This window comes from Cyanistes caeruleus, chromosome 3 (genome assembly GCF_971803275.1).
Source record: "Cyanistes caeruleus chromosome 3, bCyaCae1.hap1.1, whole genome shotgun sequence".
NCBI classification, from domain to species: Eukaryota; Metazoa; Chordata; class Aves; order Passeriformes; family Paridae; genus Cyanistes; species Cyanistes caeruleus.
The window spans coordinates 5,499,434-5,512,227 of NC_141703.1; the positions used below are offsets into that span (position 1 = coordinate 5,499,434).

General features: G+C 47.8%; 1 protein-coding gene across 1 annotated transcript; it reads right to left on the bottom strand.

Annotated features, from left to right (window-relative positions):
- Positions 1-897: 897 nt before the first annotated feature.
- Positions 898-11,913, bottom strand: LOC147653898 (uncharacterized). Its single transcript, XM_086879611.1, has 2 exons — positions 6,134-11,913; positions 898-5,923 (listed from the first exon to the last, which is right to left on the bottom strand). The coding sequence occupies exon 2, from the start codon at positions 2,977-2,979 to the stop codon at positions 1,741-1,743; it is 1,239 nt and encodes a 412-aa protein (XP_086735737.1). The 5' UTR covers positions 2,980-5,923; positions 6,134-11,913; the 3' UTR covers positions 898-1,740.
- Positions 11,914-12,794: the final 881 nt, after the last annotated feature.

Sequence of the window (12,794 nt, forward strand, 5' to 3'; positions counted from 1 at the left end):
GGTACTATTATTTTTATTCAAAAACAAGAGGAAGCTAGGAATCACAGAATCCTGGAATCTTCAAGGTAAGAAGAGACCTGCAGGATCATCCAGTATCACCATCACCACAGCATCACCATCACGACCCTGAAATGGTGTCCCCAGGTGTCACATCCATCCCCATGGTGGGGCACAGGGCAGGGCATATTGTGCATCACAGTGGGCAGTGTCTGTGGGGCACGACAGGAACCCAGCACTTGTGCAAGCAGGACGTGTGTGGGGTGTGCAGGGCACGGCTGGGAGTGTGCAGGGCACTGCCCTGAGCTTTGGATGTACTGGAGGGGCTGAAATGTCTGGAGCTGCAGTTGGCAAGGCCACCTGAAAGACTCTGGGGAAGGACTGAGGGACAAACCACAGGAGAAGGTGTCACTGTGGGAGGCTGCTCTTGGCCACCCAGACAGGAGGTCAATACCAAAAAATGATTCTTTAAGGAACCAGGGTTCACCTCCAAATCAGCCACCCTTGTCCCTGTGGGGGAATTCAGCTTGCCGGGTGTGCACTGGGAACACCACACAGCTGGTCCAAACAGCCCCAGGACATTCCCCAAACACCTGCACAACAACTTCTCGGTACAGGGACTCAGGGAGCAGCTCGGAGAGGAGCCCTCTGGGATTTGTTGCTTGTTCCCAGAGAGGCTCTCGTGGCTGACGTGGGATTGTCTTGGCCACAGCGACCGCGCAGCCGCCGAGTTTCAGGTCTCTGCTGCTTTGCCTGCGCCCGTCTGGCTCCCGAGATGGGGCAGGCACAGGCGAGCATGGCAGGAAAAGCAGCAACTTTTATCAATGTGTCCATGGCAAAGCTGCTGTCCCAAAATGGATTCTTTCACCCCGTGTGCAAGAAGACGATCCAAACACAGAGTTCAGATATTTCTTTTATTTACAGTTCTGCACAGAAACAGGTGCTGGGGGGCAAATCCACAAAGCCAGCACAGCGACTATCAAAGCATTTCACTATTTATACATTTTACCAAACAAAGGCATTCATGTTTATTGGTTAACAATTATGTGGTTCTCTTACTAATTTCACATATTATTTCCTTTTAAAATTATTGTAATATTTTTACAGTATCATATCTAAATACTTAGATATTACATTCATATATATACCATATATAATGTTCTATATCATATATATGATGTATATTATGGTAGTAAAATATATTTCTTATGAATAAATATTATATATAAATATTATAAATATTAAATTACATGGAATATTTAATTTGTATGTTATATTAGTATTATGTTTTTGCTATTTACTAAATATTAGTGTAATAGTTTTGGTTATTATTAGCTAATATTATTAACAGTAATTTATAATTAGCTAACATGAATTTCTTAATATTTTATTCTATGGGATAAAAGATTCTTTTGCTTCTTGTGCTAACTACTCTTTCTCTATGCTCAGTCTTCCTTTTCTTTTGAAGAATGTCCTTTTTTCTCGCTGGGTTATGGGGTCTCTGGGCCAGGAGTTGGTGGTCGCCGTCTCCCCATGCCAGAAGTCCCTTTTCCCCAGCTGGAGCCGATTTCAGCACAGTTCCTGAGTTGGCTTTATGAGTTTTGTCCTCATCTGGGAAGTTCTGCCAAACGTCCTTGTGGCTGTCACTCGTGTGTCCTTGGTGTCCCCTCTGAGCAGGAGCTCCTTGTCCCCAGGCTTTGTGGCCCTGCCCGTGGCTCTGACACCACTGGTGCCTCTCAAGGCCTAAGCCTCAGCCAGGCCCTTCTCCTGCCAAGGACCTGATGTCCCTGACACCTGGCCATCAAAGGCAGCCCGTGTGACAGGGGCAGGCTCCGGGCCAGCCGCCACCTGCGGGGCCCGGCCTGGCGCGGGCAGCGGGCACTGATTGTCCGTCTGTGGCCTCAGGCAGGGGCAGCGGAACAGCGCCCGCAGCGCCCGCAGCGCCCGCAGCGCCCGCCTGAAGCGGGACGGGCGTTTCTTGGGGGGAGCCAGCGGCTCCCTGAGGGCCTGGGCTCCTGGCTGGGGAGCTGAGGGCTCTGGGGGGCAGCAGGGGCTGTGTGGGGCAGGGCCCTGGCTCTGTGGAACAGCGTCGGGGTCCTGCAGGAGCTGAGGGTACTTGGGGTTGACCCAGATGGTGTGGATGGTGATGCATTCCCTGTCTGTCTGTGACTCCTTTTTGTCACTATCGCCTTTCTCTTGGGACACCTTTGGATATTGTCTCATTTCTCCTTCAGACAGCTCTTGGACAATGGAGTGTTCCCACTGGGGAAACTTGTCACTGTTGTTTTCCTCCTGGGACAGCTCTTGGATTCTCATGTCCAGAAATTTGAATAGCTTTTGGTGTCTTGCAGATTCCCAGTGGTACAGCTCTGGGTCTATTTCACCTTCTGACAGCTCTTGGTCTATTTTGTCATCCTGTTTGTAGAGCTCTGAGACATTCATATCTTGCTTTTGGGAAGGCTCCTGATATGTCACATCTTCCCCATGGGACAGCCCTTGGTCTCTCTCAAATTCCAGTTGGGACAGATCTTGGTATTTCTCATCTTCCCATTGGGACAGCTCTTGGGCACTCTCCTTTTCCCACTGGGGCAGGCCCTGGCCCAGGTAGGGTTCCCACTCTCTCTCCTCCCTGGCCAAGTCCCACCCCACAGTCTGTGGCCCTGGCAGCTCTGTCCCCCCTACTGCCCTCTCACACTGCTCCCAGAGGGCTTCCAGCCACCCAGGGCAGGGGCTGGGGGGGGGATAGGGGCTGGGGGGGCAGCAGGGGCTGTGTGGGGCAGGGCCCTGGCTCTGTGCCCCGGCTGTGGGGGAAGGAGACACCAGCCCAGCCCTGGCCCCCAGGCCGCTGCCTCCAGCCCCATCCCAGCTCCCTCCGTCCCCTCTCTCTCCGGGGCTGGCCGTCACCTGGGGCCTCAGGCACAGGCCCGGCTGCTCCGTGGCAGGGGGGGAGTTGGGGTTCGCCTCCTCCGCGCGCGTCTCCATCGTGCTCTGCTGCTGAGGCTCTCAGGGAGCTGCTCTCTCCTGACAGAACGGCTCTCTGGGACCGGGCACCCAGGCCTCTGTGCCCCTTATATACCCCTCTGGCAGGGCGGGGCTCTGCCATGTCACAAAGGCCTCTGGGCACCATCATGTCCTGCATCAGCGCCTGTGTCACAAAGGGCCACACCCGACATCCCTTCCACAGCCGACCCCACTGGAACTGGCACCGAGCAGCCCCAGACTTGGGCACTTGGAGCCCCTGATGTGCCCAGGCCCCTGTGAGGCTTTGGACACGGTCCCACACACGACAGCCCCAGCCTCACCCTGCTGTCACCATCCGCTAGCACAAGTGGGAGTTTGTTTGATCTCAGAGTGCAAAAAGGACACCAAGAGATTTCAGTTTAAATCACAACAGCAATAATGCATCTTTACTGTAGTGCCAGCATCATGGGTTATGTGATAGATGAGAGGGAGAGAGAGAGGGATAAAGAGTCAAAGGAAAGAGACAGAAAAGCGGGGGTTGTAGCTACCAATGGATGTGACAGGGTTGCCGGTGTCTTCTTCCATGAGGAGACCTCTCTCAGAAAGTAACTTAGAAAAGTCACTTTTATGGTCTATTTCAAAGCGAGGGGCAGTTGGCCAAAAGTTGGTGAGATTTATTGACTGTTGTGGTGTGACCTGTTGCTCTGAGAAGCCGGTGTCAGGTCAAGCACACCTTCAAACAATCACTTAGCAAGAGCCCACCGCAACCAGGCCAGAACCCCTGCACAAAGTCCCCAGGCGTTTTCAGGGTCTTAGTCTCTGTTCTTGTGATGGTCGTGAGGCAGATGAGGGAAACTTGGGACGGTCTCTTCCACCTGCAGAGCCCTTTTGGAGGCTTTGGAGGCTGGGCTGTTCGGGGCATGAGCCACTGGCCAGGTGGATGCAGCCAGGGAGTTGTGGGCAGTGGCTCCATGTCCGGCTGCAGGCCGGGGACGAGGGGTGTCCCTCAGGGCTCTGCCTTGGCCCCGGGGCTCTTGCCTGGCTGCCCCAGTGACACAGACAGTGGATCCAGCTCACCCTCAGCACATTTACAGGGGATGGGAAGCTGAGCAGTGACACCATGGTGACACCATGGAAGGATGGGGCCATGCAGAGGGACAGAAAGTCACAGCATCACAGAGAATCAGCAGGGTTGGGAGACACCTTCGAGATCATCCAGCCCCACCATCAGCACAGCACCACCATAATCAGCCCTAAACTATGTCCTCAAGTTCCACATCCAGATGGCTCTTGGGCAGTTCCAGGCATAGTGACTCCACCAACTCCCTGGGAAATTTATTCCAATGCCTATTAACCACTCCTTAAGTGAATTTTCCCCCCTAATATCTAATTTGAAACACAGAACTTCTTAAAAATGAATTGTCAGGACAAGGGAAGGCCTGGAAAATCTGGGATGGTTGTTTTTCCCTCAGCTCCCAGGTGTTACTAGCATAGGTTGGGTTTCCCACCTCCTCACAGGAAGAAGTGGGCAGGTTAAGTCAGCATGAGCCCAGACAAAAGGTTTGAGATAACTCTCCTGTGAGGGTTAACAGAGAATTTTCTTGCTTACTATTTGCTGCATGCACTCATTCTTTCAATGGACTATGTTCATTAATATTGTGCAGTGTCATAGTAAGAAGAAGCGGAAGAAGGAACAGAGGGTATTTACAGAGAATTTAGCCTCCCATGGAGGCCATTAAATAACCTAAAGAAGAAACAGTCCATGTAAAGAAAGGTAAAACAGTCCCATGAACGGCTATGAGAGGGGTAAGAAGCAAATAATTTCTTTTTAAATCTAGTTACTGCAGTAAAGAAGAGGGAAAATGAAGAAACTGAGGACAAACTGCATTTGCTTTTCCAGTCACACACAAAAAAATCTCCACTTCATTTGAAGTTATTGCAAAATGCTTCACGGCATCCAAAATAGGGCATTTCATTTGTTGAATGATGTCACTCTTCTTAATCCCTTGAAAGGTAGCCTCTTCTGGGGCAAAAATAAATTCATAGAAGTTTCTTCAAATGGTAGTTTCCAACATGTTTACTCTCCATGCATTCATCCAAGCAATTCTCATCTCTGCTCAACAGAGGCCGGGGTAGTGGGATGAAGACATCATTTTGTGGGGTTTTAACACAACCAGTTTTTAACACTCTACGTGAAGTGGCCAAAACCGGGGCTGATGAAGGAAGAGAGAACATTGAGAACATTGTAGGTCATGGTTGAGAGCCATGAAGGCTTATTTCCAAGCATTTACTGAGCTCTAGCAGGTCTCTGGAACATGCACAGGGGAACTTTATGTAAAATTAATAATACTGAAGTGATTTATTCAGAGACAGAGTAAAGAGAGGAAATGCTTGTGTCACTGCACGTTCAGTATGGCTGAGCATGCCAGAGACTCCTTGCAGTCCAAGTTTTATCTTGATAGACACCTAAAATGTACAAGAGCTAAACTGAGCCTTCTCCATGTGGTATGAAAATATAGGAAATTCAGGTTTAGTGGATTAGTATGGAGCAACAAATACTTCAGTGAAACAGTGCCTTGGGGCTGGGGGCGTCAGGGACAGAGGTGATTACATGATGTAAGGCATGAGAAAATAAATTACTTTAGTTTTTGTTTTCTGTTGCAAAGTGGAAAAAAAACAGGTGGAAATTGTGAATGTCACTGTATGTCAATAAGATTAACAAAGGAGAGGCAGACACAGCTAGTGCTTTTTTTTAATGAGGGCCCCTGTCTTTTTCCCAGCACTTTGTCTGGTGGATTTGCATAGATTGTCTGACATGTCTCATTTTTCCTGGTGTGCTTCAGATTTGAATTCAGACTGTCAGACTCAGCTGGCACTGGACACAAGTTTGGAAACCAAGGGGGTGCAGGAAACTTGCCCCTACCAGCCTGGGTAGGCTCTCTAGACACAGCAGCAAGAGAAGGACCTGCACAGAAAAATAAACAAGTGTTTAAGGGCAAAAAGTGTGGTTTTACCCAAGGTATGCTCCAGCAGAATGAGGGCAGCCAGCCAGCTCCAGGGGCTTCCACCCATCCCATCTGGAGAGGAGGGATGATCTCCTACATCAGAGACTTAGTGTCCCTTTGCATCTTCTTTGTGTAGTCCCATCCCCTGCCACACAAAAGCTGAGGCTCACCTGGGGATTCCCTTCTCCAGACTTCCCAAGAACACAGGGACAGCCCCTATCACCCTGTGCCCCATCCAGGCTCCTCTCCTCCTTCTGGCCCTGCTGGTCTGTAAACACCAACTTCAGCAGCTGCTTTTGCACTGATCTTCAAACTGGTGTAGCCTTGGCAGGAAAGAAGACTGCTGGTTCATCTGTGCAGAAATACTCTGGCACTCCACACTTGCTGGTATGGTTAAAACAGCAGCTGCTGCTCCTTCACAGTTACACCAGTGTAAGAGTGCTTGCAGCAAACACAGCTCATTTCTACTTGGGCAAGAATAACCTCGCAGCAGGCAGCAGCTTTCCTTACAGCCGTGGTGTCTGGGGTTTCTCTGAGATGGTGAACCCTGCAGAAAGCCCACCTGGAGAAAGGGAGGGTGGTCCCACTGCAGGGGACAGGGAGTTGTCAGGGCAATGAGATACCCCTTGTGCAGATCTGTGCACAACTCCAGCCTGCAAAACTCTTGGGGAAGATCCCAGCACACAGAGAGGGCTCATCGTTGCTGTTTGTCACTATGATCTCAGAAAACACACTCATCCCATAGGGGAAGATGCATAAAAGTAGCAGAGCTGACACTTCTCTGTCAAGAGAGGCTGCTCTTGCCCACCTGGTTCAGGGCAACCAGCTCACCTCCCTGCCAGCACCAGTGTGACCACAATGGCACCCAGGAGGATGCACTTGCTCTCTGCCTGCTCCCAGCCCACTGAAGTTCTCCCTGTACAGTTAACCAGGATTTATAAATTTCCCGATAAGACAAATTGCTTTGGGAAACTGGGTTTGGTAATTGGCTGGTGGTGACTAATCAGTGCTTGATTACAGAGTAGCAGTTCCACAGGTATGAATCAGAACCTGCAATTGTCAGCCCTCCCCCAAAACAGGGCCTCTTTCTTTCCTGGGTTGATACAGTTGAGCCATTGTGCAGCAGTGACAGTTCACTCCTCACGCTCGCCAAAGGGAAGTATAATTACGGTGCATTCAAGGGAAGGAGAAAAGGATCAATATACAGAAAAAGAAATAATTATATACAAATGCACAACCCCTGCAAAGAGAGATGTTCCTGAAGTCTCAGGGAGGAGGGGAAGAATGGACCATTTCAATTTCATATTTCTGTCTGATGTTGGTACCTACAAATGTGTTTCTGTCCTGAAGCAAAACTGTCTCTAGAAGCCCCTGAAAAGACGATGCTTTTCCCCTGATCCAGAGATCCACAAAGGAGTATGAATCCACCTTGGTTTTCAGAGCACCTTCCTCTCCCCCACAGGACAGTTTCACTGCTTCTTCCCTATTCCAGGCATTGTGCCAAAAAAGCTGAGGGTGCCAAGCCAATATTTCCTCAAAAGCATTTCTCCATTTTCTGAAGCAGAGTTTGCAAACTGTGGGCTTTTGCTTCCTGTGGGGGCTCCTGGGCAGGGGAAGGGCAGCCCCCATCAGTGATCCCTCAGAGCGGCTTGGTTTGCCATGCAGGGAGCCCAAATCCTCGCCTGGTCCCATTAGACACTGACAGGCAAAGCTGAGTATCTGCCTGCCTGGGGTGGGGGGCTCAGAGGGAAGGAAAGAGGAGCAAAAACCACCCCCCACCCAGCCAGCTCCTGCCTCCACTTTGGGAAGTGGGAAAGCTGGTGTGGGAGGCAATTAGAAGAGGTCACAGCTTGGCATTTTGGGATGTTTCCCCCATGGAAAGAGGATAGGAATAGTCATTGCCATCTCATTTCCCATGTAGATACAGAGAAAAGGATGTTTAAAAGAAGTCTAAAATGCACCCTGTGAGTAGGTAGAGATGGATATTTCAGTGCTAAACCAGATTTCTGCAAATGCACAGAGACGAGACAGCATTTTAGGAACACTTCACCATTCAGATACTAACTAGAAATGCAGAAATGAGTGTGTCAGCTCTCTGCTTCAGTTTTATTTAAGCACATAAACTGCTCTCCACTTGGAAGAAATAAGGCCTGTGCATAACCTCATCTGCAGATCTTTGTGCTTGCCATCCTAGAACCGCCATCCTGGGATTACCATCCAGGAGCGCTGCGAGAGCTAATGAAATTTTAATCCCCCAGAACTCAGCGCAGTATGTACATAATGAATGTTTGCAAATACACACAGCTCTTTGTCACCCCAAAGCAGCAACACTCACCTCCTATAGACACACGTCTGTGTTAGTCAGTGCTGTGACTTCCTGCTCCAGGCCATCAGAGTGTGTCCATCCTCCAGATCTGGGTGCTGTGACTCGTTTGTTAATTGACAGGCTCTGGCATCAGACAAGCCAGGGCTTCGTCACACTCAGCCTCGTGTGCTGTCAATAACTGCTGCTTTGTCATGCAGTGCTAATATTCCTACCAAAATCCATATGCAGTTCCTCTCTCTGTCAGAGGGATCAACCCCACAACTGGCATTTCAATAATTCCCCTGCAGACAGGCAAAAGGAGAATTTTATAGCTGAGTCTAAGCCATTTTTTTCTTCATGGAAGTTATTGCTTTGTACAAGTGGGTTCCTTCTTCTTATACATAGGCCCTTCATAGATTTTTTTTCATGTGTGGATACTTGAAATATGAGCTTTAAAACTACATTTTGTATCTTAAAATAAGCAACCTGTTCTTCAAAATATCTCAGTCCTGAGGAGCTTCAGTTGAAGCTGAGGGATGTATTTTCTAAATTCATGTTGTTCATTAGACAATGGAGCTAATAAAGGCTGTCTTCCTATGAATTTTGTTATGTAGTCTCACGCCTCCTGCCTAAATAATCACAGTTCATCCTTCTCCCTGTCCCCTGTGTGAATCTCTGTCTGTACCCATTTCCTGAGTATTTTTCTGAACAACAAATGCATGTGCAGGTCTGTGAGATCTGGATGTCAAATGGCACATACACAGCACTGCCACCTTTGTTTCACACTGCCTGTGGCACTGCTTTGGGTACATCTTTTACACAGCCACAGACTTTTCTGAGGCATCTAGGAGCATCATTCCTTTGAGAGATACCCCGCACTTCTGCCAGGTCAGACTGAACTTGGATGCTGAGTTAAAGGGGAGATGGAGTCAAACTGGTCAGTAGAACCCTCTCTTCCCTTTGGAAACAGGTTCAAAAACCTAGCACTAGACATAAGCTCAGCTGCTGGCTTGACAGAGCACAAAGAAACACCAGAGCCAGGTGCTACCCATCAGTATGACAGGAGATGTCACCTAGTCCCCTTGGTAACCTCACAAAGGTTACAGGCTGGCTTTTAAAAATTAATATCCAAGAAGGCACATGTGAACAGAGTGTTAACCAAGGCAGAGGTTCTTCCAGCAAGCTCCCTGCTGAAGCAAGGTGAGTAATAAGCCATAGCAAACTGCAGAAACCTCTGCTTCTTCACCAGCATGGAGCTGATTCTCCCCTGAAGGACTCCTGCTTCCTACTCCAGTGTGTGTTTCTCCTGGTCCATCCCCTCTACCTTACAGGGCATTTAGAGATGTGAGGAGAAATGAGAGATCAGTGAATTTAAACTGCATTTTTTCACCCTTGAAAACAAATGTGAAGCAAAACATTAGGAGCAGTTTCCTGTCCTTGACAGTCTCCAGGAGCTTTAAAATATGGGACAGTGCACACAGTCACACAGGGATCATGAGTGAGGAATTTAAGCCTCAGTTGCTCAGAAGATGCGGAATTGCAGCCTCAAAGAGGTGTGCAACTCTGAAAATGTCCTTAAAAAACAATAACTTCCAAATCAGGCTGCAATAATATGTTTTCCCACTCTAGGGCCTCTGAGGAGTTATTAAATACAATTTTCCAGGCTTATTCAAATGTCAACTCATTATAGCCTGTGCAAATAGGAAGGCAGACCATGGGATTTGTGTTTTTGTTATAACTATTTTTATATTAAATCTATAAAATGCATAAAGGAGCATTAAGCCCTGTTATTCTCTTTTTTTTTTTCTTTCCCCATAGCTGCCCAACCTCTTTTTGAAAAGGATCATTCAAAAGCAGCCAAATAATAAAGGCTGGATGAGGACATTCCAATCCCTCCTTATCCACTTAAAAACACAATATTTCAAAGGCACTTCTGGAGTGCTTCTTTTGGCAGCTACAACTGGAGCCACAGTAGAAACCTTTCAGTGGGTCATCCTGATGGATGGCCTCTTACATCAACGAGCCAGCTGTCCCCATTAGGAGTGGGAATCATCTGAGCAGTCTGAGGGGACTCTGAAGGAGCATTTATCACATAAAGGAAGAAAGGTATATTGCACTTGTACGGCTCTTTGCAGCAGCAGATCTCAAAAGATCTGCAGAGAGATCGGTTTTGTTATCAGGCGATGGAGAAGTAAAGACCTGCCAACCCAGAAGGGCTTGTTGAAAGTCACCCTTTGGTCTGAGCAGAAGAGCTGGGACTAAGACACTCAAATTCCAGTTTGGTGCTGTCCCTGTTTCATCATCCTCATCATTCATCCTCCTCATCCTCCTCCTACCCAATCCCTGTGCAGTCACAATCCCTAACTAAAGACACAAACACATTTGTGTATATTTCTCTCTCTTCTGCAGACACTCATGTTTTTTTCAAGCATTTTTGAGCGGTGATTCTGCAGCTGACAGCAAATGTCCTTTTGATGACTTTGTCAGACTGCCAAGGCTGTGAAGACATCTCCAGAATCCTTGACTCTCCCTCCCTGTCCTTCCTCTTTGTGTGCCAGTTCCCACTGAGATGTCCAAATGTGCACCAGCTCCACTCAGGAGTTCTCCCAGATACTCCAGGGCAACCCCAGCTCTATGACACCACACATCTGACCACAGCAAGACACAGCAAGACCACAGCACCCAATCTCACTGCCTTTATCAACATTCCAAGCAGCAGCCAGGCAAAGCCCAATATCAGTTTATTTTAGAGGCCAAAAGGGTGGCTTGTTTTATTTGCAAGGTTTTTTCAGTCTTTATCTCCTCGAAAGCAGATGAGCAAATTTCATGTAGAATGGTAAAAAGTGAACTTGCTGCTAAGGCAGAGCAAGAAATCCATCTTATTTCAGCTCAGAATTTAACTAGTGATGAAACCCCACGTGACCAAAACCAGCCTTGACTGGAAACAAATGCCTGAGTTCTTGCAAGTCCAAAGGGCTTACACAAGTCCCCGGGGCTTTGAATTCCTAAATTTGTCAGAAGTTCTGGGTTTTTAAAATAAGAACAGTAGCAGATAAACAGGATTAGGGACTTTAAGACCAGATTTATAAACCTTTCCAGGGCTACCCAGGCTGTGCCCACTAGATGGTTCCTAGAAAATTAGTCTCCCTTAAGATTTCCTGGACTGGTACAGACTTAAAATTTAATTTTCTTTAATAACAGTCCCACAGAGTAATTGTTTGCACATGCATGGGCATGCTGAGATAGATGTGGTTATTTGGCTCATTTAATTGTCTGTGCGCCAGGGATCTGGCAAGAGGACCTGCTGTGTCAAGCAGTGTCTAATCTCCCATAAAACCCAACACTTCTGGCACACACACTCAAGCTCCCAAGTTTTAAGCACTCTTCCTCATCAGTTATACAAGCAATGTGTGATCCTCCACATTCTTCCAAAAAAAAAAAAAAAAAAGAAACAAAACAATGCTGGGAGTTTTCAGACCAGCCCTGTCCTCCCAAGACCTGTCCTGCCATCCCACAGCCAAGCCAGCAATGCAAGCATGGGTCTTCTCACAGCTGGTGGCTTTCTCCAAATTACACTTCTTGGGTTTTTTAAAATCTGGATCTCAACTTTCTCTACTTAAAAAAACAAAAAAAAAAAAAAAAAAAAAAAGGTTGGGAGAAAAAGTGTGGTGTGATGGCAAAGAAAAACCTTGAAAAAATACCGATGGTGTGATATCTGAAGGCAAATAAAATCAATCAGAAATATGTACTTTTTAAGAGTTCATGAATTGTGACTTTGGGGTTGCAAACATGATTTTGGGGGTCAGATTTGTGCTTAAAGCCCTTTGAGTGGGTTGAAGGCCATGTGCCTAAATAATGTATTGCTTGAGCATCCATGCTGCTGTCTGTCAGGGCTGTGATTGACCACGAGGGTACAGCCTGAAGCCTTTCTTTGTGTTGTCACCTCCTCTTTGCCTTAAGAAGGGCTCTGTGAAAAAGGAGTTTCACCATCTCTAAAGTATACAGGAAAAAAGCTCAAAGAGTGGGTGCTGGTTTAAGTCTGAAACGCTGCAGAAAAATGCAGCCTTGCCTTCAGGCACCTGATCTCATTGAAAACCAATGTGTTCTGGGGAGATGAGGACTGGTTTTCCAAAGCAGGTTGCTGGACTGGTTTTCTGCCTCAGCTGGCCAAGGGCTGTGTGAGTGCTGTTGCTGGCACGAGGAGGAGGAAAGGAGCACGTGGCTGGGAAGGTGGACAGAGCTTCTCCTTTCTCCAGCAGGCAGGACTGTGGTGCAGCAGGGATTGCCAACCGGCTGGTGGCAATCACAGGCAGGGAAGCTGGCTTTGATCTCCAGATGCTGAGAATAGCCCCTGAACAATAGGACATTGCTGCCCTCTCCCCTGGGACACACAGGTCAGAGGGAAAAACAAACCTCTGGCCTTCTCCAAGTTCCCAGATAAGTTGGTAGAAATAATAGTAATAAAAAAAAGAATGAATGAATATCTGGAGGCTTTTGTTTTCCAGTTATGTGATCAACAAAATGCT

Bases quoted from the DNA above. Each gene is read 5' to 3' on its own strand.
- LOC147653898 (XM_086879611.1), bottom strand. From the start codon at position 2,979: ATGGAGACGCGCGCGGAGGAGGCGAACCCCAACTCCCCCCCTGCCACG.